We start from the raw sequence: 27,991 nt of genomic DNA on the forward strand, positions 1-27,991 counted from the left end.
AGTGTCGGAAAGGACAGAGAGCTCTGGGGAGGTGTGATTGGCAGAGAAGGGGTCGGGAAAACCAACTCCAGTGGTACCCTCCTCCTGACGAAATGCCTAGAACATGGCCTTGTCATACCCAACACCTTGTTCCGTCAGAGAGACAAGTATAAGGCATCATGGCAGCATCCTCGCTCCAAGCACTGGCATCTGCTCGGCAACGTAATCATAGAAACATCGAAAATAGGTGCAGGAGTAGGCCATTCGGCCCTTCGAGCCTGCACCGCCATTCAATGAGTTCATGCTGAATATGCAACTTCAGTACCCCATTCCTGCTTTCTCGCCATATCCCTTGATCCCCCTAGTAGTAAGGACTACATCTAACTCCTTTTTGAATATATTTAGTGAATTGGCCTCAACAACGTTCTGTGGTAGAGAATTCCACAAGTTCACCACTCTCTGGGTGAAGAAGTTTCTCCTCATCTCGGTCCTAAATGGCTTACCCCTTATTCTTCGACTGTGACCACTGGTTCTGGACTTCCCCAACATTGGGAACATTCTTCCTGCATCTAACCTGTCTAAACCCGTCAGAATTTTAAACGTTTCTATGAGATCCCCTCTCACTCTTCTGAACTCCAGTGAATACAAGCCCAGTTGATCCAGTCTTTCTTAATATGTCAGTCCCGCCATCCCGGGAATCAGTCTGGTGAACCTTCGCTGCACTCCCTCAATAGCAAGAATGTCCTTCCTCAAGTTAGGAGACCAAAACTGTACACAATACTCCAGGTGTGGCCTCACCAAGACCCTGTACAACTGTAGCAACACCTCCCTGCCCCTGTACTCAAATCCCCTCGCTATGAAGGCCAACGTGCCATTTGCTTTCTTAACCGCCTGCTGTACCTGCATGCCAACCTTCAATGACTGATGTACCATGACACCCAGGTCTCGTTGCACCTCCCCTTTTCCTAATCTGTCACCATTCAGATAATAGTCTGTCTCTCTGTTTTTACCACCAAAATGGATAACCTCACATTTATCCACATTATACTTCATCTGCCATGCATTTGCCCACTCACCTAACCTATCCAAGTCAATCTGCAGCCTCATAGCATCCTCCTCGCAGCTCACACTGCCACCCAATTTAGTGTCATCCGCAAATTTGGAGATACTACATTTAATCCCCTCGTCCAAATCATTAATGTACAATGTAAACAGCTGGGGCCCCAGCACAGAACCTTGCGGTACCCCACTATCGTTCGAGTGAGTGACCACAAGGACATGTGCATCACCCCCACCATCACAGTTATCCTCTAAGTTTGATTAGTTTATCAATTATCTTCCCCTTTCTATCTTAAATCTCTTCATCTTTTTTTAATCTTTTCTAATGTCCTGTCCACCGTGTTTGACCATCTTATTTATGTGTCTGTAGAATATCATAGAAACATAGAAACATAGAAAATAGGTGCAGGAGCAGGCCATTCAGCCCTTCTAGCCTGCACCGCCATTCAGTGAGTTCATGGCTGAACATGCAACTTCAGTACCCCCTTCCTGCTTTCACGCCATACCCCTTGATCCCCCGAGTAGTAAGGACTTCATCTAACTCCCTTTTGAATATATTTAGTGAATTGGCCTCAACAACTTTCTGTGGTAGAGTATTCCACAGGTTCACCACTCTCTGGGTGAAGAAGTTTCTCCTTATCTCGGTCCTAAATGGCTTACCCCTTATCCTTAGACTGTGACCTCTGGTTCTGGACTTCCCCAACATTGGGAACATTCTTCCTGCATCCAACCTGTCCAAACCCGTCAGAATTTTAAACGTTTCTATGAGGTCCCCACTCACTCTTCTGAACTCCAGTGAATACAAGCCCAGTTGATCCAGTCTTTCTTGATAGGTCAGTCCCGCCATCCCGGGAATCAGTCTGGTGAATCTTCGCTGCACTCCCTCAATAGCAAGAATGTCCTTCCTCAAGTTAGGAGACCAAAACTGTACACAATACTCCAGGTGTGGCCTCACCAAGGCCCTGTACAACTGTAGCAACACCTCCCTGCCCCTGTACTCAAATCCCCTCGCTATAAAGCCAACATGCCATTTGCTTTCTTAACCGCCTGCTGTACCTGCATGCCAACCTTCAATGACTGATGTACCATGACACCCAGGTCTCGTTGCACCTTCCCTTTTCCTAATCTGTCACCATTCAGATAATAGTCTGTCTCTCTGTTTTTACCACCAAAGTGGATAACCTCACATTTATCCACATTATACTTCATCTGCCACGCATTTGCCCACTCACCTAACCTATCCAAGTCACTCTGCAGCCTCATAGAATCCTCCTCGCAGCTCACACTGCCACCCAACTTAGTGTCATCCGCAAATTTGAAGATACTACATTTAATCCCCTCGTCTAAATCATTAATGTACAATGTAAACAACTGGGGCCCCAGCACAGAACCCTGCGGTACCCCACTAGTCACTGCCTGCCATTCCGAAAAGTACCCATTTACTCCTACTCTTTGCTTCCTGTCTGACAACCAGTTCTCAATCCACGTCAGCACACTACCCCCAATCCCATGTGCTTTAACTTTGCACATACTCCTTTGTCCACTTTATTGGAAACATCCTCAAAAAATTCCAGAAGATTTGTCAAGCATGATCTCCCTTTCACAAATCCATGCTGACTTGGACCTATCATGTCACCATTTTCCAAATGCGCTGCTATGACATCCTTAATAATTGATTCCATCATTTTACCCACTACTGAGGTCAGGCTGACCGGTCTATAATTCCCTGCTTTCTCTCTCCCTCCTTTTTTAAAAAGTGGGGTTACATTGGCTACCCTCCACTCGATAGGAACTGATCCAGAGTCAATGGAATGTTGGAAAATGACTGTCAATGCATCCGCTATTTCCAAGGCCACCTCCTTAAGTACTCTGGGATGCAGTCCATCAGGCCCTGGGGATTTATCGGCCTTCAATCCCATCAATTTCCCCAACACAATTTCCCGACTAATAAAGATTTCCCTCAGTTCCTCCTCCTTACTAGACCCTCTGACCACTTTTATATCCGGAAGGTTGTTTGTGTCCTCCTTAGTGAATACTGAACCAAAGTACTTGTTCAATTGGTCTGCCATTTCTTTGTTCCCCGTTATGACTTCCCCTGATTCTGACTGCAGGGGACCTACGTTTGTCTTTACTAACCTTTTTCTCTTTACATACCTATAGAAACTTTTGCAATCCGCCTTAATGTTCCCTGCAAGCTTCTTCTCGTACTCCATTTTCCCTGCCCTAATCAAACCCTTTGTCCTCCTCTGCTGAGTTCTAAATTTCTCCCAGTCCCCAGGTTCGCTGCTATTTCTGACCAATTTGTATGCCATTTCCTTGGCTTTAATACTATCCCTGATTTCCCTAGATAGCCACGGTTGAGCCACCTTCCCTTTTTTATTTTTACGCCAGACAGGAATGTACAATTGTTGTAGTTCATCCACGCGGTCTCTAAATGTCTGCCATTGCCCATCCACAGTCAACCCCTTAAGTATCATTAGCCAATCTATCCTAGCCAATTCATGCCTCATACCTTCAAAGTTACCCTTCTTTAAGTTCTGGACCATGGTCTCTGAATTAACTGTTTCATTCTCCATCCGAATGCAGAATTCCACCATATTATGGTCACTCTTCCCCAAGGGACCTCGCACAATGAGATTGCTAATTAATCCTCTCTCATTACACAACACCCAGTCTAAGATGGCCTCCCCCCTAGTTGGTTCCTCGACATATTGGTCTAGAAAACCATCCCTTATGCACTCCAGGAAATCCTCCTCCATCGTATTGCTTCCAGTTTGGCTGGCCCAATCTATGTGCATATTAAAGTCACCCATTATAACTGCTGCACCTTTATTGCATGCACTCCTAATTTCCTGTTTGATGCCCTCCCCAACATCACTACTACTGTTTGGAGGTCTGTACACAACTCCCACTAACGATTTTTGCCCTTTAGTGTTCTGCAGCTCTACCCATATAGATTCCACATCATCCAAGCTAATGTCTTTCCTAACTATTGCATTAATCTCCTCTTTAACCAGCAATGCTACCCCACCTCCTTTTCCTTTTATTCTATCCTTCCTGAATGTTGAATACCCCTGGATGTTGAGTTCCCAGCCCTGATCATCCTGGAGCCACGTCTCCGTAATCCCAATCACATCATATTTGTTAACATCTATTTGCACAGTTAATTCATCCACCCTATTGCGGATACTCCTTGCATTAAGACACAAAGCCTTCAGGCTTGCTTTTTTAACACCCTTTGTCCTTTTAGAATTTTGCTGTACAGTGGCCCTTTTTGTTCTTTGCCTTGGGTTTCTCTGCCCTCCACTTTTCCTCATCTCCTTTCTGTCTTTTGCTTTTGCCTCATTTTTGTCTCCCTCTGTCTCCCTGCATAGGTTCCCATCCCCCTGCAATATTAGTTTAACTCCTCCCCAACAGCACTAGCAAACACTCCCCCTAGGACATTGGTTCCGGTCCTGCCCAGGTGCAGACCGTCCGGTTTGTACTGGTCCCACCTCCCCCAGAACCGGTTCCAATGCCCCAAGAATTTGAATCCCTCCCTGCTGCACCACTGCTCAAGCCATGTATTCATCTGCGCTATCCTGCGATTCCTACTCTGACTAGCACGTGGCACTGGTAGCAATCCCGAGATTACTACTTTTGAGGTCCTACTTTTTAATTTAGCTCCTAGCTCCTTAAATTCTTTTCGTAGGACCTCATCCCTTTTTTTACCTATGTCGTTGGTACCAATGTGCACCACGACAACTGGCTGTTCTCCCTCCCATTTCAGAATGTCCTGCACCCGCTCCGAGACATCCTTGACCCTTGCACCAGGGAGGCAACATACCATCCTGGAGTCTCGGTTGCGGCGGCAGAAACGCCTATCTATTCCCCTCACCATCGAATCCCCAATCACTATCGCGCTCCCAATCTTTTTCCTGCCCTCCTTTGCAGCAGAGCCACCTACGGTGCCATGAACCTGGCTGCTGCTGCCCTCCCCTGATGAGTCATCCTCCCCAACAGTACTCAAAGCAGTGTATCTGTTTTGCAGGGAGATGACCACAGGGGACCCCTGCACTATCTTTCTTGCACTGCTCTTCCTGCTGGTCTTCCATTCCCTATCTGGCTGTGGACCCTTCTCCTGCGGTAAGACCAACTCACTACACGTGATACTCACGTCATTCTCAGCATCGTGGATGCTCCAGAGTGAATCCACCCTCAGCTCCAATTCCGCAACGCGGACCGTCAAGAGCTCGAGGCAGATACACTTCCCACACACGTAGCGCCCAGGGACACCGGAAGTGTCCCCGAGTTCCCACATGGTACAGGAGGAGCATATCACATGGCCGAGCTCTCCTGCCATGTCTTAACCTTAGATACCCTTAAATTGGTAATAACAATGTTACAGTTCACTTACTGATATAAAAAATAAAAGAAAAGCTACTCACCAATCACCAGCCAATCACTTACCCCATTGGCTGTGACGTCACTTTTTGATTACTTTCTACTTCTATTTTGCTTTCTCTCCCGCTGTAGCTGCACCGGTCGCCTTTTATAGGCCGCTCCGACACTGCTCCCGCTGGGCTTTTGACAGGTCGCTCCCCTCTCACCAACTGCTGCTGGCTCTCGATCTCCCGCTGGGCCTTTTATAGGTCGCTCCCCTCTCACCAACTGCTGCTGGCTCTCGATCTCCCGCTGGGCCTTTTATAGGTCGTTCCCCTCTCACCAACTGCTGCTGGCTCTCGATCTCCCGCTGGGCCTTTTATAGGTCGCTCCCGCCTCTCGCTGACTGCCGCTGGCTCTCGATCTCCCGCTGGGCCTTTTATAGGTCGCTCCCCTCTCACCAACTGCCGCTGGCTCTCGATCTCCCGCTGGGCCTTTTATAGGCTGCTCCCGCCTCTCACCAACTGCTGCTGGCTCTCGATCTCCCGCTGGGCCTTTTATAGGCCGCTCCCCTCTCACCAACTGCCGCTGGCTCTCGATCTCCCGCTGGGCCTTTTATAGGCCGCTCCCCTCTCACCAACTGCTGCTGGCTCTCGATCTCCCGCTGGGCCTTTTATAGGTCGCTCCCCTCTCACCAACTGCCGCTGACTCTCGATCTCCCGCTGGGCCTTTTATAGGTCGTTCCCCTCTCACCAACTGCTGCTGGCTCTCGATCTCCCGCTGGGCCTTTTATAGGTCGTTCCCCTCTCACCAACTGCTGCTGGCTCTCGATCTCCCGCTGGGCCTTTTATAGGCCGCTCCCCTCTCACCAACTGCCGCTGGCTCTCGATCTCCCGCTGGGCCTTTTATAGGCCGCTCCCCTCTCACCAACTGCCGCTGGCTCTCGATCTCCCGCTGGGCCTTTTATAGGCCGCTCCCCTCTCACCAACTGCTGCTGGCTCTCGATCTCCCGCTGGGCCTTTTATAGGCCGCTCCCCTCTCACCAACTGCTGCTGGCTCTCGATCTCCCGCTGGGCCTTTTATAGGTCGCTCCCCTCTCACCAACTGCCGTTGGCTCTCGATCTCCCGCTGGGCCTTTTATAGGCTGCTCCCGCGTCTCACCAACTGCCGCTGGCTCTCGATCTCCCGCTGGGCCTTTTATAGGCCGCTCCCGCCTCTCACCCACTGCTGCTGGCTCTCGATCTCCCGCTGGGCCTTTTATAGGCCGCTCCCCTCTCACCAACTGCCGCTGGCTCTCGATCTCCCGCTGGGCCTTTTATAGGCCGCTCCCCTCTCACCAACTGCCGCTGGCTCTCGATCTCCCGCTGGGCCTTTTATAGGCCGCTCCCCTCTCACCAACTGCTGCTGGCTCTCGATCTCCCGCTGGGCCTTTTATAGGCCGCTCCCCTCTCACCAACTGCTGCTGGCTCTCGATCTCCCGCTGGGCCTTTTATAGGTCGCTCCCCTCTCACCAACTGCCGTTGGCTCTCGATCTCCCGCTGGGCCTTTTATAGGCTGCTCCCGCGTCTCACCAACTGCCGCTGGCTCTCGATCTCCCGCTGGGCCTTTTATAGGCCGCTCCCGCCTCTCACCCACTGCTGCTGGCTCTCGATCTCCCGCTGGGCCTTTTATAGGCCGCTCCCCTCTCACCAACTGCCGCTGGCTCTCGATCTCCCGCTGGGCCTTTTATAGGCCGCTCCCCTCTCACCAACTGCCGCTGGCTCTTGATCTCCCGCTGGGCCTTTTATAGGCTGCTCCCCTCTCACCAACTGCCGCTGGCTCTCGATCTCCCGCTGGGCCTTTTATAGGTCGTTCCCCTCTCACCAACTGCCGCTGGCTCTCGATCTCCCGCTGGGCCTTTTATAGGCTGCTCCCCTCTCACCGTATCTTTCTGTTTCTTTTGATATTCCCCGATAATTTAATTTTGTAGTTTCTCTTTGCCTACCTAATTGTTTTTTTGACTTCTTTCCTAACCTTTACGTATTCCCTTTTGTCATCCTCTCCTTTGTTGTCTCTGTACTTAGTGGATGCCTTTTTCTTTAGTTTGAGTGTTGCCCTTATTTCTTTATTCATCCATGGTGTGTCATTATTGTCTCGTTTGTTCTTGCTTTTATATGGTATATATTTCCCCTGGACTTTCTTGATCACCATTTTAAATGTTTCCCACTGTTGTTCTATTTCTTTGTCAGTCAATTTTTCCATTCTCATCCCCTTAAAATCAGTTTTTTTAACCAATTTATTGCTTTGGTCTTTCTCTTACATTGGAACATAACATAAGAAATCGGAGCAGGAGTAGGCCATCTGGCCCCTCGAGCCTGCTCGGCCATTCAATAAGATCATGGCTGATCTGATCATGGACTCAACTCCACTTCCCCGCCCTCTCCCTATAACACTTGATTCCCCTACCGTTCAAAAATCTGTTTATCTCCACCTTAAATATATTCAATGATCCAGCCTCCACAGCTCCCTGGGGCAGAGAATTCCAAAGATTCATGACCCTCTGAGAGAAGAAATTCTTCCTCAGTTCCATTTTAAATGGGCGACCCCTTATTCTGAAACTATGCCCCCTAGTTCTAGATTCCTCCACGAGGGAAACATCTTCTCTGCATCTACCCTGTCCAGCCCCCTCAGAATCTTATACATTTCAAAGGACTTATGTCCTTCTCAATCTTTATTTTAAACCTTATTATGTTGTGGTCACTATTGCCTAGATATTCCCCTACGCTTACTTCTACTATCTGTTCTGGTACATTTCCCATTACTAGATCTAGCAGCTCCCTCTCACGTTGGACTTTTTACATACTGGGTAAGAAATCAGTCTTGCATACATTGCAAAAACTCCATTCCCTGTACCCTTTCCGCTGCATCTTCTTCCCAATTTATTTGGGGGTCATTAAAATCTCCTATGGTTATTATTCCATGTCCTTTATTCATTTCATATATTTGCTTACATAGTTCTTCCTCCTTTCCACTATGAGGTGGTCTGCAGTATACCCCGTATGAGCGTGATCGATCCCTCCTCATGTATTTCCATCTAGATGGATTCTTTTTCTCCCCGCCTGTTCATTATGTCCCTTTCTTCTACTGTCATGATGTTTTCTCTAATTGGTACAGCTATCCCACCCCTTCTTCTTTCCCTATCCATTCTGATTATGTTACACCCTGTAATACTTAGCTGTCAGTCTGATTCTTTCTGTAGCCATGTTTCAGTTATTCCGACTATCTCCCAATTCACTGACAGCCATCCAGTGTCCTGTTCATATTTTAAGAAAGGATATACTATATTCTCAGTGTTCTCTCTTTTACACAGATATATTTGAATTAGAGTCACCGATGGGCGAGGAGGTGGACGAGGAGGAGGATGAAGAGGAGGATGATGAAGAAGATGCTGACAAAGATATCCTTGAGATGTTTACATCGTTAGCGATCATCCAGCCGTCAGGGCCTGCGGGCGATAGACGACTCCATCGCCATGCAGCTGGAGCGGATGTCCGCCTTGGCATTCAGCAGCTACACGAGATGCTGCGGAACAAACCACAGCCCAAATTCACGTATCAGCCGCCAATAACCCTGAACAAGAGGCTGTACGCCAAATCCTATGGCTGCATGAACCTGGCACCCTTCAAGGCGATTCAGAAAGCCTACAGAGACAGGGACAAAGCAGTGAAGCAGCGCGTGCGCGTGCACCTGATCCGCCAGCTGAAAGCGGTCGATGACCAAGCGAAGAGCAAGCTTCGCGAGCAGGCCCTCACGAGGAATTACGATCCTTTCCGAAAGTATAAAGAGGACCAAGCGCGGGGCGTGAAGATCTTGCTGCAGCGTAAGATAGACCGTGCAGAGTCGCTGAAGTTGGTTCGCCAGAGCAACTTTCTGTTTCTTGAAGAGAAGAACTGGCGAGAATCGGACCATCAGTTAGCCAAAACATTTAATTCCCGCTACACCACGATGTCAGAGGCCTTGCTGAAACGTAAGATCAGGGCAAAGAATGAAAATATCCATCAGCAGAACTTTGAGCGAGTGCAGAACATCAGGAAGCAAGCAAATCAGTTAAAGGAAGAGATAAAGGACTTCATGATGCACAAGTGAGTTCACAGCTTTTATTTTCAGTGACTGTATCAGCAAAGAAATCTTATTGACACAAATTGTCGGGTGCTTCCAGCTTGCTATAAAAGCCTAAAAATCCAGGTATTCACAAGCGTACAATCAACTTCCAAATGTTCAAACAGTTAGAATGCCACAAAAAGCCTCTAAACGGTACTGAGCACAGTTCTGGTCTCCATATACCGAGCACAGTTCTGGTCTCCATATACCGAGCACAGTTCTGGTCTCCACATACCGAGCACAGTTCTGGTCTCCGTATACCGAGCACAGTTCTGGTCTCCCTATACCGAGCGCAGTTCTGGTCTCCATATACCGAGCGCAGTTCTGGTCTCCATATACCGAGCGCAGTTCTGGTCTCCATATACTGAACACAGTTTTAGAAACATAGAAACATAGAAAATAGGTGCAGGTGTAGGCCATTCGGCCCTTGGAGCCTGCACCACCATTCAATAAGATCATGGCTGATCATTCACTTCAGTACCCCTTTTCCGCTTTCCCTTCATACCCCTTAATCCCTTTAGCCGTAAGGGCCATATCTAACTCCCTCTTGAATATATCCAATGAACTGGCATCAACAACTCTCTGCAGTAGTGAATTCCACTGGTTAACAACTCTCTGAGTGAAGAAATTTCTCCTCATCTCAGTCCTAAGTGGCTTAGCCCTTATCCTTAGATTATGTCCCCTGGTTCTGGACTTCCCCAACATTAGGAACATTCTTCCTACACCTAACGTGTTCAGTCCCATCAGCATTTTATATGTTTCTATGAAATCCCCTCTCATCCTTCTAAACTCCAGTGAATATAGGCCCGGTCGATCCAGTCTCTCCTCATATGTCAATCCTGCCATCCTGGGTATCAGTCTGGTGAACCTTCACTGCACTCCCTCAATAGCAAGAACGTCCTTCCTCAGATTAAGAGACCAAAACTGAACACAATATTCCAGGTGAGGCCTCACCAAGGCCCTGTACAACTGCAGTAAGACCTCCCTGCTCCTATACTCAAATCCCCTAGCTATGAAGGCCAACATACCATTTGCCTTCTTCACCGCCTGCTGTACCTGCATGCCAACTTTCAATGACTAATGTACCATGACCCCCAGGTCCCATTGCACCTCCCCTTTTCCTAATCTGCCGCCATCAGATAATATTCTGCCTTCGTGTTTTTGCCACCAAAGTGGATAACCTCACATTTATCCACATTATACTGCATCTGCCATGCGTTTGCCCACTCACCTAACCTCACAGCCTTTTAGCATCCTCCTCACAGCTCACACTGCCACCCAGCTGAGTGACATCTGCAAACTTGGAGCTATTACACTCAATTCCCTCATCCAAATCATTAATGTATATTGTAAATAGCTGTGGTCCCAGCACTGAGCCCCGCGGCACCCCACTAGTCACTGCCTGCCATTCTGAAAAGGACCTGTTTATCCCAACTCTCTGCTTCCTGTCTGCCAACCAGTTCTCTATCCACGTCAGTACACTACCACCAATACCATGTGCTTTAATTTTACACACCAATCTTTTGTGTGGGACCTTGTCAAAAGCCTTTTGAAAGTCCAAATACACCACATCCACTGATTCTCCCTTGTCCACTCTACCAGTTACATCCTCAAAGAATTCTAGAAGATTTGTCAAGTATGATTTCTCTTTCATAAATCCATGCTGACTTGGACTGATCCCGTCACTGCTTTCCAAATGTGCTTCTATTTCATCTTTAATAATTGATTCCAACGTTTTCCCCACTACCGATGTCAGGCTAACCGGTCTATAATTACCCGTTTTCTCTCTCCCTCCTTTCTTAAAAAGTGATGTTACATTAGCTACCCTCCAGTCCATAGGAACTGATCCAGAGTCGATAGACTGTTGGAAAATGATCACCAATGCATCCACTATTTCTAGGGCTACTTCCTTAAGACAATCAAGCCCCGGGGATTTATCAGCCTTCAATCCCATCAATTTCCCTAACACAGTTTCCCGCCTAATAAGGATTTCCTTTGGTTCCTCCTTCTCACTAGACCCTCGGTCCCCTAGTATTTCCGGAAGGTTATTTGTGTCTTCCTTCGTGAAGACAGAACCAAAGTATTTGTTTAACTGGTCCGCATTTCTTTGTTCCCCATTATAAATTCACCTGAATCTGACTGCAAGGGACCTATGTTTGTTTTCACTAATCTTTTTCTCTTCACATATCTATAGAAGCTTTTGCAGTCAGTTTTTATGTTCCCGGCAAGCTTCCTTTCAACTCTATTTTCCCCCTCCTAATTAAACCCTTTGTCCTCCTCTGCTGGATTCTAAAATCCACCCAGTCCTCAGGTTTGCTGCTTTTTCTGGCCAATTTATATGCCTCTTCCTTGGATTTAACACTATCCTTAATTTCCCTTGTTGAGCCACCTTCCCCGTTTTATTTTTACTCCAGACAGGGATGTACAATTGTTGAAGTTCATCCATGTGATCTTTAAATGTTTGCCATTGCCTATCCACCGTCAACCCTTTAAGTATTGCTCGCCAGTCTATTCTAGCCAATTCACATCTCATACTATCAAAGTTACCTTTCCTTAAGTTCAGGACCCTAGTTTCTGAATCGCTCTCCATCTTAATAAAGATTTCTACCATGTTATGGTCATTCTTCCCCAAGGAGCCTCACACAACAAGATTGCTAATTAGTCCCTTCTCATTACACATCACCCAGTCTAGGATGGCCAGCCCTCTAGTTGGTTCCTCGACATATTGGTCTAGAAAACCATCCCCAATACACTCCAGGAAATCTTCCTCCGCCGCATTGCTACCAGTTTGGTTAGCCCAATCAATATGTAGATTAAAGTTGCCCATGATAAACCTTTATTGCACGCATCCCTTCTTTCTTGTTTGATGCTGTCCCCATCCTCAGTACGACTGTTTAGTGGTCTGTACACAACTCACACTAACGTTTTCTGCCCTTTGGTATTCCGTAGCTCCACCCATACTGATTCCACATCACCCAAGCTAATGTCCTTCCTTACTATTGCATTAATTTCCTCTTTAACCAGCAATGCCACCCCATCTCCTTTTACTTTCTGTCTATCCTTCCTAAATGTTGAATACCCCTGGATATTTAGTTCCCAGCCTTGGTCACCCTGGAGCCATGTCTCAGTGATACCAATTACCCGTTAACTGCTATCTGCGCAGTTAATCCGTCCACCTTATTCCGAACATCTTATTCTGGTCACCATATACCGAGCGCAGTTCTGGTCTCCATATACCGAGCGCAGTTCTGGTCTCCATATACTGAACACAGTTTTAGAAACATAGAAACATAGAAAATAGGCGCAGGAGTAGGCCATTCGGCCCTTGGAGCCTGCACCACCATTCAATAAGATCATGGCTGATCATTCACTTCAGTACCCCTTTTCCGCTTTCCCTCCAAACCCCTTAATCCCTTTAGCCGTAAGGGCCATATCTAACTCCCTCTTAAATATATCCAATGAACTGGCATCAACAACTCTCTGCAGTAGTGAATTCCACTGGTTAACAACTCTCTGAGTGAAGAAATTTCTCCTCATCTCAGTCCTAAGTGGCTTAGCCCTTATCCTTAGATTATGTCCCCTGGTTCTGGACTTCCCCAACATTAGGAACATTCTTCCTACATCTAACGTGTCCAGTCCCGTCAGCATTTTATATGTTTCTATGAAATCCCCTCTCATCCTTCTAAACTCCAGTGAATATAGGCCCGGTCGATCCAGTCTCTCCTCATATGTCAATCCTGCCATCCTGGGTATCAGTCTGGTGAACCTTCACTGCACTCCCTCAATAGCAAGAACGTCCTTCCTCAGATTAAGAGACCAAAACTGAACACAATATTCCAGGTGAGGCCTCTCCACGGCCCTGTACAACTGCAGTAAGACCTCCCTGCTCCTATACTCAAATCCCCTAGCTATGAAGGCCAACATACCATTTGCCTTCTTCACCGCCTGCTGTACCTGCATGCCAACTTTCAATGACTAATGTACCATGACCCCCAGGTCCCATTGCACCTCCCCTTTTCCTAATCTGCCGCCATCAGATAATATTCTGCCTTCGTGTTTTTGCCACCAAAGTGGATAACCTCACATTTATCCACATTATACTGCATCTGCCATGCGTTTGCCCACTCACCTAACCTCACAGCCTTTTAGCATCCTCCTCACAGCTCACACTGCCACCCAGCTGAGTGACATCTGCAAACTTGGAGCTATTACACTCAATTCCCTCATCCAAATCATTAATGTATATTGTAAATAGCTGTGGTCCCAGCACTGAGCCCCGCGGCACCCCACTAGTCACTGCCTGCCATTCTGAAAAGGACCCGTTTATCCCAACTCTCTGCTTCCTGTCTGCCAACCAGTTCTCTATCCACGTCAGTACACTACCACCAATACCATGTGCTTTAATTTTACACACCAATCTCTTGTGTGGGACCTTGTCAAAAGCCTTTTGAAAGTCCAAATACACCACATCCACTGATTCTCCCTTGTCCACTCTACCAGTTACATCCTCAAAGAATTCTAGAAGATTTGTCAAGTATGATTTCTCTTTCATAAATCCATGCTGACTTGGACTGATCCCATCACTGCTTTCCAAATGTGCTTCTATTTCATCTTTAATAATTGATTCCAACGTTTTCCCCACTACCGATGTCAGGCTAACCGGTCTATAATTACTCGTTTTCTCTCTCCCTCCTTTCTTAAAAAGTGATGTTACATTAGCTACCCTCCAGTCCATAGGAACTGATCCAGAGTCGATAGACTGTTGGAAAATGATCACCAATGCATCCACTATTTCTAGGGCTACTTCCTTAAGACAATCAAGCCCCGGGGATTTATCGGCCTTCAATCCCATCAATTTCCCTAACACAGTTTCTCGCCTAATAAGGATTTCCTTTGGTTCCTCCTTCTCACTGGACCCTCGGTCCCCTAGTATTTCCGGAAGGTTAATTGTGTCTTACTTCGTGAAGACAGAACCAAAGTATTTGTTTAACTAGTCCGCATTTCTTTGTTCCCCATTATAAATTCACCTGAATCTGACTGCAAGGGACCTATGTTTGTTTTCACTAATCTTTTTCTCTTCACATATCTATAGAAGCTTTTGCAGTCAGTTTTTATGTTCCCGGCAAGCTTCCTTTCAACTCTATTTTCCCCCTCCTAATTAAACCCTTTGTCCTCCTCTGCTGGATTCTAAAATCCACCCAGTCCTCAGGTTTGCTGCTTTTTCTGGCCAATTTATATGCCTCTTCCTTGGATTTAACACTATCCTTAATTTCCCTTGTTGAGCCACCTTCCCCGTTTTATTTTTACTCCAGACAGGGATGTACAATTGTTGAAGTTCATCCATGTGATCTTTAAATGTTTGCCATTGCCTATCCACCATCTATCCTTTAAGTATTGCTCGCTAGTCTATTCTAGCCAATTCACATCTCATACTATCAAAGTTACCTTTCCTTAAGTTCAGGACCCTAGTTTCTGAATCGCTCTCCATCTTAATAAAGATTTCTACCATGTTATGGTCATTCTTCCCCAAGGAGCCTCACACAACAAGATTGCTAATTAGTCCCTTCTCATTACACATCACCCAGTCTAGGATGGCCAGCCCTCTAGTTGGTTCCTCGACATATTGGTCTAGAAAACCATCCCCAATACACTCCAGGAAATCTTCCTCCGCCGCATTGCTACCAGTTTGGTTAGCCCAATCAATATGCAGATTAAAGTTGCCCATGATAACTGCTGTACCTTTATTGCACGCATCCCTTCTTTCTTGTTTGATGCTGTCCCCATCCTCAGTACAACTGTTTAGTGGTCTGTACACAACTCACACTAACGTTTTCTGCCCTTTGGTATTCCGTAGCTCCACCCATACTGATTCCACATCACCCAAGCTAATGTCCTTCCTTACTATTGCATTAATTTCCTCTTTAACCAGCAATGCCACCCCATCTCCTTTTACTTTCTGTCTATCCTTCCTAAATGTTGAATACCCCTAGATATTTAGTTCCCAGCCTTGGTCACCCTGGAGCCATGTCTCAGTGTTACCAATTACCCGTTAACTGCTATCTGCGCAGTTAATCCGTCCACCTTATTCCGAACATCTTATTCTGGTCTCCATATACCGAGCACAGTTCTGGCCTCCATATACTGAGCACAGTTCTGGTCTCCATATACGAACACAGTTCTGGTCTCCATATACCGAGCACAGTTCTGGTCTCCATATACCGAACACAGTTCTGGTCTCCATATATCGAGCACAGTTCTGGTCTCCATATACTGAGCGCAGTTCTGGTCTCCATATACCGAACACAGTTCTGGTCTCCATATACCGAGCGCAGTTCTCCATGTTACAAAAAGGATACAGAGGCACTGGTGAAGGTGCAAAAAAGATTTACTGGGATAGTCCAGGAACTGAGAGGGTATAACGATCAGAGAAAACTGAACAGGCTGGAAAAGAGAAGGCTGAGGAGTGACCTGATAGAGATCATTAAGATTATGATGGGGTTTGATAGGACAGACAAAGAGATGTTTCCTCTTGTGGGGAGACCAAAACTAGCGGCCATAAATATAGGACAGTCACTAATAAATCCAATGGGTAATTCAGGAAAAACTTCTGTACCCAGAGAGTGGTGAGAATGTGGATCTCACTACCACAGAGAGTGGTTGCGGTAAATAGCATAGATGCATTTAAGGAGAAGCTAAATAACCTAGCCAATTTCGTATCCATGCTGCCACTATCCCTTTTATTCCATGGGCTTCAACTTTGCTGGCAAGCCGATAATGTGGCACAGTTGAGGAACATCCCCATGACGGGGATAGATAGAGCAATCAAAGTCAGAGCTCCCCGGATGACGAGAGAGGCAGAGAGTGAGATGAAGTAGAAAAAAGGGTCGTATGACAGATGTCAGGTTGAGAATACACATAAGAACCAGGCTGAATATAGAAAGTTCAGAGGGGAAGCGAAAAAGAAAATAAATGGGGCAATGAGAATAGATTGGCAGCTAACATATAAGGGAATCCAGAAGGTTTCTATAGGCATATAAATAGTAAACGGGTAGTAAGAGAAGGGGTGGGGCCGATTAGGGACCAAATAGGAGACCTAGGCATGGAGGCAGAGGGCATCACTGAGGTACTAAATGAATACTTTGCCTCTTGTCTTCACCATGGAAGAAGATACTGCCTATGTCTTAGTGAAAGAGGAGGTAGTTGAGGAGCACAGAGCAGCTGCGCGAATGGCCTGTTTGCTGTACATACAATAAAAATCTCTCAGTCAGATGAGGAGCTGCCTTCGTCGCAAGAGCCAATCAGATGAAGACTCCACTCAGGTAACACAGAGCGGAGACATGGAGAAATAAAGCCTCTCATTTGTAAGTTGCGAGGGAACTAACGAATGGCCTGTTTCGAGAGGGTCCCGCGGGCACCGGGGAAGCCTCTCCTGCCAATATGGTGGTGCCCGTACTCCAGGCGCGAATCGTGCCAGGACAGTACCGCTCTAAAATTGCCTCTCGTTGCTTCTGTTTTACGACTGGGATATAGAATCGACCAATTCCCCCGCTTCCCTTTTAATGTTAATGTGCAGTGTGCAGTGCTTGAATGCTGACCCGAGCTACAGTGAATGTTGCATTTGACTCAAGCGGCAATCTTCTTTTTCTCCCCCCTCAAGGCAATTGGTCATGCAACTGGAGAACAATGCCGCAAGGACAGCCACTAATACTATTCTCTTGCAAGCGTCAAAAGAGAGACTGCTGAACGCCAGATCCAGGGTCGCAGCCCTGAAGGCAGGCCCGCACGCCGCTAAAACTAAAACTACTGACTCAGCTGAACAAAGCGCCCTCAACCGACCGGTGCAGCCAGCCATTTCCCCTCGACCCTCATCCAAGCCATCTGCTCCAGAAATATGACAGCCATGTGGTTTCATCAGTCTCCCAGGCAGTCTGCCACAAGTGCAGTGGCAATTTGACTAAGACTGGTTTAATTATTTTAGTGTATAATAGCCCGCATCTGTCAATGCATTGTATGAATTAGTAATTATTTAAAGCACTGATTACAGGCCCGTGTGTATCTCTTAGTGTCAGCTTCTGTACAGTATACAGTGGATGAAAGGGAACGATTCACTCCTGTCAGAGACTGTGTGGCTCACGTGTGTCTCAGTGTCAGCTTCTGTACAGTATACAGTGGGTGAAAGGGAACGATTCACTCCCGTCTGGCCCCTCAGCCCAACGCCTGGATCATCTCCACAAAAGAAAAATATTGCGGCTGCGAAAATCTGAAATGAAAATACTGGAAATACACCGGCGGAGAAATTCGGTTGCGTAGCTCCCTTTGTTTGGGCGCTACGGAGACCGAATTGGGACCAAGATGGTGTCCGAGCAGCGAGCGCACACTTCTGGTGGTGGGGGTCGTGCCGGACGCCATCTTGGTGATGGTGTTAAGGCGGCCGTTAGGAGCGTGCACTGGAAGAATGGTGAGTAGGCAGATCGTGACATCATGCAGCAATGCTGATTCAACAGTGCTGCCATCTTGGTCGTCATCGCTGGACTGGATTCCTTCTCCTAACCTCGTACAGCTAAACATGTGTTCAGCAGCAGGAAGGATATCCCACCAGCGATATTTAAAGGGATCATCATTAACTTTCAGCTAACTTGCTTTTTGATTTCTACTGGCTCTGTGCAAGTGTTTGCAGCTTTCTAGAGTTGTATAAAGTTGGTGAGGTGACAGGGCACGGTGCTGCAAGTGGAGAAGGCCTTGCTTCTGAACTCAAGGGTTCTCTTCAGACCACTTGCTCCCAGTCATGGGTGCTCTAGTTGTCATCCCCCTTGGCCAGCAGGATGACCGGGAGATGGAGCAGAGGCAGCAAAGGGGACTAGCTGCTCACAGAGGGAGGAGGAGGAGGGGGAGATAAGCTCTCAGCAGGAGGCCTTACACATCTAGGGTCTTCCGAGAGCTATTCTCGTACCTCAACCTGAGCCAGGAGCAATCTGCGAGGCATCTGGGCTTTACAAAGCACTATGCCACTTCTTGCAACCAGATCTGGAGCCTCACTCCAGGGCAAGGACAGCGCTGCCAATGGCTGTGGAAGTGACGGTGGCCCTGAATTTCTTTGCGTCAAGATCCTTCCAGGCTGGAGCAGGCGACATCTGTAACATGCAGTTTGCTCTCCAACGCTGCATAAGAGAGGTGACAGAAGCTCTTTATGCCAGGAGAGGGCATTTTGTCTTTTTCCTGCCCAAAAAGAAGCAGACAGAGCATGCACATGGCTTTGCCAGGTTAGCGGACTTCCCCATTGTGCAGGGCACACACATGGCTTTGTGGGCACCGTATATAACTGTTGAGTTGTACCGCAAGCGCATAGGTTACCACTCGCTGAATGTGCAGTTGGAATGCCCAATATCCTGGCAGCATTCATGATGCTTTTATGCTGCACCAGTCCATTGTTTCCGCAGTCTTTGAGCCACCAAGAGCGTGGCTCCTTGGTGACAAAGGCTACCCTTGACCATCTGGCTCATGACTCTGCCCCGCAAGCCAACCACACATGGGCAACATGCGTATAACAAGAACCATGCTGCCACACGAAACATCATAGAGGAGAACATCCTTACACAATGCTTCCGCTGCCTGGACCGCTCTGGAGGAGCCCTACAGTACTCACTGGAGTGTGTGTCCCAAATCATCATGGTCTGCTGTATTCTCCTCAACCTGTCCATCATGAGGGCACAGCCCTTGCCACTAGGGTTACGGCCACCAGCCCAGGAGCAGGAGGAGGAAGCGGAAGGAAGGAAGCAACTTAGATAGCCCCTTTCTGGCAGGGATATCCGTGAACGTAACCCAAATTCCCCATTAAACATTAGTCGCATACTTTCCCTTCCCTCTGTTACTGACCGTCGCAGTGTCCTCTTGGCCACAATGCTGAAATAAAAGTAACCACAAAGAAAACTTTCTAATGCAACTTTATCCATATATCCATCCATTATTACATCAAAAATTCAACTAATCACCCTTGTGCCTTCCCTTAGTGTCTTTGCCTATCCTAGTATGGAGGGTATGGAGAGAAAGCAGGAAAGGGGTACTGAGGTTGAATGATCAGCCATGATCTTATTGAATGGCGGTGCAGGCTCGAGGGGCCGAATGGCCTGCTCCTGCACCTAATTTCTATGTTTCTATATTTCTAGTGCTCCTACGCAGTACTACCTCAGTGGCTGCAGCATGGCTGGTGGAAGGCTGCTGACTTTCAGTGAGGGAGACTGCAGATGGCCTTGCTGGACGACCTTGAGGAGCTTCCAGGCTTAGTACCTCGGCATGGGTGACAGCAGTCTGGGCTGGCTGGCTGACAGGGCGCTGTCGGAGTGGTAGTAGTGGGAGGACGAATGCTGTCGTCCTGAGGGAGGACAGCAAGGTCATCCTCCACGGAGCCACATCCACTCCCCCGGGGCAGCACCTCAGCGACCCTAGTAACCTACTGGAGTACAAACTGCAGTGGCACCCTGCAAGCCACTTTCAGTACTGGCAAACAGCCATGATGGCAGCAGTCTGTGCTTGCATGACTTCAGTCTGAGTATCCACTGCAGCACTCAGATGTTGGGCGGCTTCTGCCTGTGCTGCAATGGAAACTGAGCCTTCCAAGACGACGATGGTTGGGTCCACAAGTGCGTTAATGGATCTGCCCAGCCCTTGCACGCTGGAAAGGATGGGCGCCAAGCTCTGCCCAAAGCTCTGTGCAAGGCCGAAGCTGGACTTCTCTATGCTCCTTGACATTGCATTCAGGCTTTTTGGCAGGCCTGCCAGTGCACCAAGTATTTCATTGTGCGTACCCATCAGCGTTCTTCTGTAGGCTGCCCCATCAAGGTCTTCATCTGAGTCCTGTGCAGCAGAACTGATGTGTGACCTTGTCCCTCTAGGAAGTTGGCATCTAAGCTAACCTTTCTGTCTGCCTTGACTGCAGGCCATTCGTGCCCGGAGTCTCACCACGTGCAGGTCCCGCGTCTAATCTATCCTTTAAAGTACGCGGAGTGTCTGTATCCGAGCTGGTGACTGGGAGTGTGAATCCAGTGACAGTGTTTCTTCTTCACTTTTCTCTCCTCTTGTTGTTCGACCACAGGCTGGGCAAGCTGGATTTCTTGGGAATGAGCAGGGTTAGGGTGGTGCGGAAGCAAGAATTGCATGCTTATACCATGTGTAGATTGTAACTCGGAAGAGACTGTGGGATCAGGGGGAGGTGGGATGTGAGAAGGATAACATAAGAGGATACCGACACTTTATTATTTCAGCCCTGCCACTGGCTCAGCTATGCTCACGCCAAGAATGGCCAGCACCGTCTCCTCCAAGGCGGTGAGATGATGCAGGCTAGCCTATCCCCGCCGGTTAAGATCTGCTGGTGTATGTTATGCAAGAGAAAAGGGAAGTGTGTCAGTGAATGTGGTATAATGTCATGGTTGAATAGCTGACAGTGTGTTCAAGCTGTGAAGTGTGTTTTTTTGTTATTCATTCATGGGATGTGGGCATCGCTGCCAAGGCCGGCATTTATTGCCCATGAGAAGGTGGTGGTGACCCACCTTCTTGAACCGCACTAGGCAGTTAAGAGTCAACCACATTGCTGTGGGTCTGGAGTCACATATATCCCAGACCAGGGTTTTTATGACAATCCATTAGTTTCATGGTCACCATTGTTGACACTAGCTTCTTATTTCCAAATGTATTTAATTAACGGAATTTAAATTCCCATGATGGGATTTGAACTCATGTCTCTGGATTATTAGTCCAGTAACATAACCACTATGCTAACGTGTCCATTCGAGGTTTGCAGCAGTGCTAAGTGTGTGAGGGTGAGGTGAAGCTATGAATGTGAAGTATGAGTTGTGTTTGGTAGAGATTGTTGGTAGGTGAGTGATATGGGGGTGGTGCATTGAGCGGGTGAGTTTAGTGGTGCAGAAGGTGGGATATGGCATTTGATAAATTCACTGACCTTGACTATGTGTGTGAGGTCATTAAACTTCTTCCTGAACCGAGTCCAGGTCCTCGTGGCTATATACTCCTTCCTGGCAATGATCAGTTTGGGGGAATGGGACTAGCTGATGTGCTCTTGCAGAGAGCCGGCACAGGTTCGACGACCGATTAGCCTCCTTTCGTGCTGTAACCATTCTATGATTCTATGCTCCCACTGCACACTTGTCTGTTGCCTGGACGGCCTCCTGCGGTCAGTGAGAGTGAGGGGTCAGTTTGGGAGTAATGAGTCAGTGTGGAATGAGGGGTCAGTGTGCAGCGAAGGGTCAGTTTGGGAGCGAGGGGTCAGTGTGGAGCGAGGGGTCAGTTTGGGAACGAGGGGTCAGTGTGGAGTGAGGGGTCAATGTGGGAGTGAGGAGTCAATGTGGGAGTGAGGAGTCAATGTGGGAGTGAGGGGTCAGTGTGGGAGTGAGGGGTCAGTGTGGGAGTGAGGGGTCAGTGTGGAGTGAGGGGTCAGTTTGGGAATGAGGGGTCAGTTTGGGAGTGAGGGGTCAGTGTGGAGTGAGGGGTCAGTGTGGAGTGAGGGGTCAGTATGGGAGCGAGGGGTCAGTTTGGGAGCGAGGGGTCAGTGTGGGATTGTGGGGTCAGTTTGGGAGCGTGGGGTCAATTTGGGAGCATGGGGTCAGTTTGGGAGCGAGGGGTCAGTTTGGGAGCGAGGGGTCAGTTTAGAGGGAGAGGTGAGATCAGAATGAACAGGCCCCTCCGTCATTGATCAGAATGAACAGACCCCTCCCTCATTGATCAGAATGAACAGGCCCCTCCCTCAATGAAGCGGGATTAGCGGGTTAAACTGTGAGGACAGTTTGAGATGGTCAGAGGAGTTGAGAGGATCGATAGAAACTGTTCCCTCTGGGGGGGGGGGGGGGGAGCGGGGGGAGTCCAGAACAAGGGGGCCTAACCTTAAAATTAGAGCCAGGCCGTTTGGGGGTGATGTTAGGAAGCACTTCTTCACACAAAGGGCAGTGGGAATCTGGAACTCTCCCCCAAAAGGTGCCGGGGGTCAATTGGAGCTTTCAGACTGAGATGGAATGGGTTTTGTTGGGTAAGGGTATCGGGGGATATGGAGCAATGGAGGGTCAGTGGGTTCAGATTCAGATACAGACCAGCCTCCATCTCTTTGAATGGTTCGAGGGGCTGAATGGCCTCCTCCTGCTCCCAATGTTCCTGTTTATTTATGACAGCCTTTGGCTGTGAAACAGTTTCTTTGAGAGGAAAGCTGGGATGAGCAGGACTTTTCCCTGTGTGGAATTATTGCTGATTAAAGTGGCATTTCCTCAGCGTCCATCTGCCGAGTGCACCAGCTGAAAAAGGCCCAGCGTGTGTGTGATATGTGTGAGTCCCAGAGCAGACTCACTGCCCTTTCCCCTCCCTCCCCAGCCAGCGCTTGTTGCATAGATTTACTGGCACCCAGGGGAAGGTATGCTGAGAATGGCCACAACCCCTCCCAGGGGAACAGAGCTGCTCCCCAAGTGGATGCAGACAGAAGCAGGAAGGAGCCAGTTTGCAATGTGCCCAGTGGCTGCTCTCAGTCCCAGAGCCTGAGCCCGAAGCTTGAGATGAAATGCTGCTCCATCTCGGCAGCATTTGGGAGGCCAGTGGTTGCACGGTCAGCCTGGAGCTTGCTGGGGCTGCTCAGTAACTGGGCTTTGTCCCAGTGAGAAGGAGCCTGTGACTGAGAGCCGCAGCTGGGAGTCTAGCCTTTCTTCTTCTCGCATCTTTCTCCAGTTTCTCTCCGATCTCCCCTCATGACCTCTCCACGTTTATCGTGCCCTTGAGACCCACTTCCTGCTCCCTTGACCCTATTCCCATCAAACTACTGACCACCCAACTTTCTTTTCTGGCTCCCATGTTAGCCAATATTGTTAACGGTTCTCTCTCCTCAGGTAGTGTCCCCCTCTCCTTCAAATCTGCCGTCATCACCCCTCGCCTCAAAAAAATAACCCGCGACCCCTCCATCCTTGTAAACTACCACCCAATCGGCAATCTCCCTTTCCTCTCCAAAGTCGTCTCCCAAATCCGTGTCCACCTTTCCTGAAACTCCATGTTTGAATCCCTTCAATCCGATTTCCACGCCAGCCACAGTACTGAAACGGCTCTCATCAAAGTCACAAATGACATCCTTTGTGACTGTGACAAAGGTAAACTATCCCTCCTCGTCCTCCTGGACCTGTCTGCAGCCTTTGACACGGTTGACCACTCCATCCTCCTCCGTCTCTCCACCAACAGCCCGCTGGGTGGGACTGCACTCGCCTGGTTCCATTCTGATCTATCTAATCGTAGCCAGAGAATCACCTGCAATGGCTTCTCTTCCCACCCCCGCATCGTTACCTCTGGTGTCCCCCAAGGATCTATCCTTGGTCCCTCCTATCTCATTTATATGCTGCCCCTTGGCGACATCATCTGAAAACATGGAGTCAGTTTCCACATGTACGCTGACGACACCCAGCTCTACCTCACTACCACTTCTCTCGACCCCTACAAGGTCTCCATCCAGATGAACAGAAATTTTCTCCAATTAAATATCGGGAAGACCGAAGCCATTGTCTTTGGTCCCCATCACTAACTCCGTTCCTCTCCCTAGCATGTGTCTGAGGCTGAATCAGACTGCTCACAACCCTGGTGTCATATTTGACTGTAAAATGAGATTCTGATTACATATCCGCGGCATTACCTAAAACCGCCTATTTCCACCTCCATAACATCGCCCATCTCCGCCCTTGGCTCAGCTCATCTGCTGCTGAAGCCCTCATCCATGCCTTTGTTACCTCTAGACTTGATTCCTCCATGCACTCCTGGCTGGCCTCTCACAATCTATCCTACGTAAATTTGAGGTCATCCAAAACTCGGCAGCCCGTGTCCTAACTCGCACCAAGTTCCGTTCACCCATCACCCCGGTGCTCGCTGACCTACATTGGCTCCCGGTTATGCAATGCCTCGATTTCAAAGTTCTCATCCTTGTTTACAAATCCTTCCATGGTCTTGCCCCTCCCTGTAATCTCCTTCAGCCTCACAACCCCCCAGGATGTCTGCGCTCCTCAAATTCTGCCCTCTTGAGCATCCCTGATTATAATCACTCAACCATTGGTGGTCGTGGCTTCAGCTGCCTGGGTCCTAAGCTCTGGAATTCCCTCCGCCTCTCTACCTCTCTTTCCTCCTTCAAGACACTCCTTAAACCTACCTCTTTGACCAAGTTTTTGGTCACCTGCCGTAATTTCTTCTTTTGTGGCTCGGTGAAAAATGTTTGTCTTATAACACTCCTGTGAAGTGCCTTGGGACGTTTTACACTGTTAAAGGCGCTATATAAATACACTAATCTGCACTTGCCCATCACTCTCTCGCTCCCAGCCCCTCACATTGTCCCCGACAATTGTTCAGCGCAGCGACCCAATGGGGCAGTGACCGAGCGACAGAGAGAAAGGGAGGCTCGGGCAGCTTTACCCAGAGGGGGAACAGCATCAAGGGCACATTTACTGCTGGACAAACCATTTCAATAGGCAGGCTCGAGGTGTCAGCCTTGGCTCACTGTTCACACTCATTCTCTTCACAGACACGAGCACACAATCCAGACCAACATTCACAGTGTAGCACTGAGGGAGAAGTACCACCAACGCTGCCTCTGCAAAATTCTGCAAATCCATTGGTAGAATAGGCACACCAACATCAGTGTTCTCTCCCAGGCCAACATCGCCAGCATCGAAGCATTGACCACACTTGATCAGCTCCGATGGATGGGCCACATTGTCCACATGCCCGATGCTAGACTCCCGAAACAAGCGCTCTACTCCGAGCTCCGTCACGGCAAGCGAGCCCCAGGAGGCAGAGAAAACACTTCAAGGACACCCTCAAAGCCTCCCTGAAAAAATGTCACGACCCACCGACTCCTGGGAATCCCTGGCCCATGACCGCTCAGAGTGGAGAAGAAGCATTCAGGAAGGCGTCGAACACTTTGAGTCTCTTCGTTGGGAGTACGCGGAAGCCAAGTACAAACAGCGGAAGGAGGCGCGTACGACAAATCAAGCACCCCACCCACCCGTCCCTTCAACCACCACCTGCTCCACCTGTGACAGAGTCTGTAGATCCCGCATTGGACTCATCAGTCACCTTAGAACTGTAGTGTGGAAGCAAGTCATCCTCGACTCTGGTGGACTGCCTAAGAAGAGAAGACTGAGGGAATGCCACACTGTCGGAGGGGCAGTACTGAGGGAGTGCTGCATTGGCAGAGGGACAGTACTGAGGGAGTGCTGCACTGTCGGAGGGACAGTACTGAGGGAGTGCTGCACTGTCGGAGGGACAGTACTGAGGGAGCGCTGCACTGTCGGAGGGGCAGTACTGAGGGAGCACTACACTGTCGGAGGGGCAGTACTGAGGGAGCGCTGCACTGCCGGAGGGACAGTACTGAGGGAGCGCTGCACTGCCGGAGGGGCAGTACTGAGGGAGCACTACACTGTCGGAGGGGCAGTACTGAGGGAGCAATACACTGCCGGAGGGACAGTACTGAGGGAGCGCTGCACTGCCGGAGGGGCAGTACTGAGGGAGCACTACACTGTCGGAGGGGCAGTACTGAGGGAGCAATACACTGTCGGAAGGGCAGAACTGAGGGTGTGCTGCACTGTCAGAGGGGCAGTACTGAGGGAGCGCTGCACTGTCGGAGGGGCAGTACTGAGGGAGCACTGCACTGTCGGAAGGGCAGAACTGAAGGAGTGCTGCACTGTCGGAGGAGCAGTACTGAGGGAGTGCTGCACTGTCGGAGGGGCAGTACTGAGGGAGTGCGGCACTGTCGGAGGGGCAGTACTGAGGGAGCGCTGCACTGTCGGAGGGGCAGTACTGAGGGAGCACTGCACTGTCGGAGGGGCAGTACTGAGGGAGTGCGGCACTGTCGGAGGGGCAGTACTGAGGGAGTGCTGCACTATCGGAGGGGCATGAGCTGGCGATGGGGCCTTTTCTCTGCTGCATTGCATTGTGGGTATGTGGGGCCGCCTCCGTACAACCGGCTCCTGGAATCCACAAAGTCTGAACCCCCGGGGAAAACCTCCACCTCCTGCTTCTCCTGAATCCACTGTTCCATCTGAACCCACCCCCTCCCCCTCCCTCGGACCCGGACCCTGACCTAGGACACTTGCTGCAGGAGCATTTATTGTTGTCCAGTGTAAAGGGACGAGTCCTTTGCTGGATCTTAGGACACTTTCCCGAGCCGGAAACTCCAATTCTTTGATGCAGCAAATTGCAGTTGCAGGAAAATCAGACGCAGAAAATGGTCTCATTGCTTCCATCGCTGGGAGTTCCACAGTGGCAGATATATTCACCAACACAAACTACGATTCATACACAAATTACATCGCAACTTGTGGGATAGCAAAAAAATAACTTCATCTTAATACAAAATAAAATAAACGCATTGATGCTCTGATCGCTGCTCAGGATTATTCCCATAAGGGACTGATGCGGCCTCCGTGGATAGACCAGGATAGGAGCGGGATTTCAGAAGGAGGGGGTCGGGGGAAGTGATTACACAAAAACCCAGCGACAAGGATCACAGCAATGCTCACTGAAGCCCCCCTCACATTCCCTCAGGTCACAATGCACCGAGAGAGAGGCCTGGTCCCCACACAGCATACCTCGCAGGAAGGGGGAGGGAGGGAGGAATACCTGGTCCCCACTCAGCAACCCTCGCAGGGGGAGAGGGAGGGAGAGAGAGAGAGAGAGAGGGAGGGGGAGAGTGAGGGAGGGAGGCAGTGTGGGAGGGAGAGGTAGAATGAGAGTGGGAGAGGAGGAGGCTGTGAGTGAGTGTGAAAGGGAAAGCGAGAGCGAGGGTGGGGGAGAGAGGGAGGAAGGGAGAGAGGGTGGGTGAGTGTGAGGGCAGAAGCGAGAGGGAGGGAGTGGATGGAATGAGTGATGGCGTGTAACATGCGTGTTTAGTTTGTGAGGGAGGGAGGGAGTGTTGCACTGACGGAGTGCTGCCTTTCGGATGAGACGTTAAACCGAGGCCCCGTCTGCTCTCAGGTGGATGTAAAAGATCCCATTTCACTATTCGAAGAAGAGCAGGGGAGTTCTCCCCGGTGTCCTGGCCAATATTTATCCCTCAACCAACATCACTAGAACAGATTGTCTGGCCATTATCACATTGCTGTTTGTTGAAAAAGTCCTCGATTGTCTGTGAGGCGCTTTGGGCCGTCCTGAGGTGGTGACAGGCGCTGTAGAAATGTGAGTCCTTTCTTTCTGTCTTTGTCCTAAAGCTGGACATGGGCCGAGCGGCTGGCGATTACAGAATGAATATTAGCAGCTGCCTCGGCCCCGCGGAGAGTGCGAGAGTCCAGTCCCCACTGACTGCCCATTCCTTCCGGGCTCTCAGATCCAGTCGGGCTGGGTGGGTGGGTGGGCTCCGGCCTCGGTTCCAGTTTGCCTTTCCCGGGGGGTGGGGGAGGGGAGCGTGTTTTACCGGCGATGCAGTAAATGCTGGATT

General features: G+C 49.2%; 1 protein-coding gene across 4 annotated transcripts in view; it reads left to right on the top strand.

Annotated features, from left to right (window-relative positions):
• Positions 1-19,771, top strand: part of LOC139268394 (leucine-rich repeat and IQ domain-containing protein 3-like) — a 74,593-nt gene extending 54,822 nt beyond the window's left edge. For all 4 annotated transcript variants that reach the window (XM_070886487.1, XM_070886489.1, XM_070886490.1 and 1 more), the window contains 2 exons: positions 8,750-9,521; positions 17,198-19,771. In XM_070886487.1, the coding sequence (XP_070742588.1) occupies positions 8,750-9,521; positions 17,198-17,435 (1,010 nt within the window). In that variant the 3' untranslated portion in view covers positions 17,436-19,771. The remainder of the gene's footprint in view (positions 1-8,749; positions 9,522-17,197) is intronic.
• The last annotated feature ends 8,220 nt before the right edge of the window (positions 19,772-27,991 follow it).

The sequence above is a fragment of the Pristiophorus japonicus genome, chromosome 8 (assembly GCF_044704955.1).
Source record: "Pristiophorus japonicus isolate sPriJap1 chromosome 8, sPriJap1.hap1, whole genome shotgun sequence".
Lineage (NCBI taxonomy): Eukaryota > Metazoa > Chordata > Chondrichthyes > Pristiophoridae > Pristiophorus > Pristiophorus japonicus.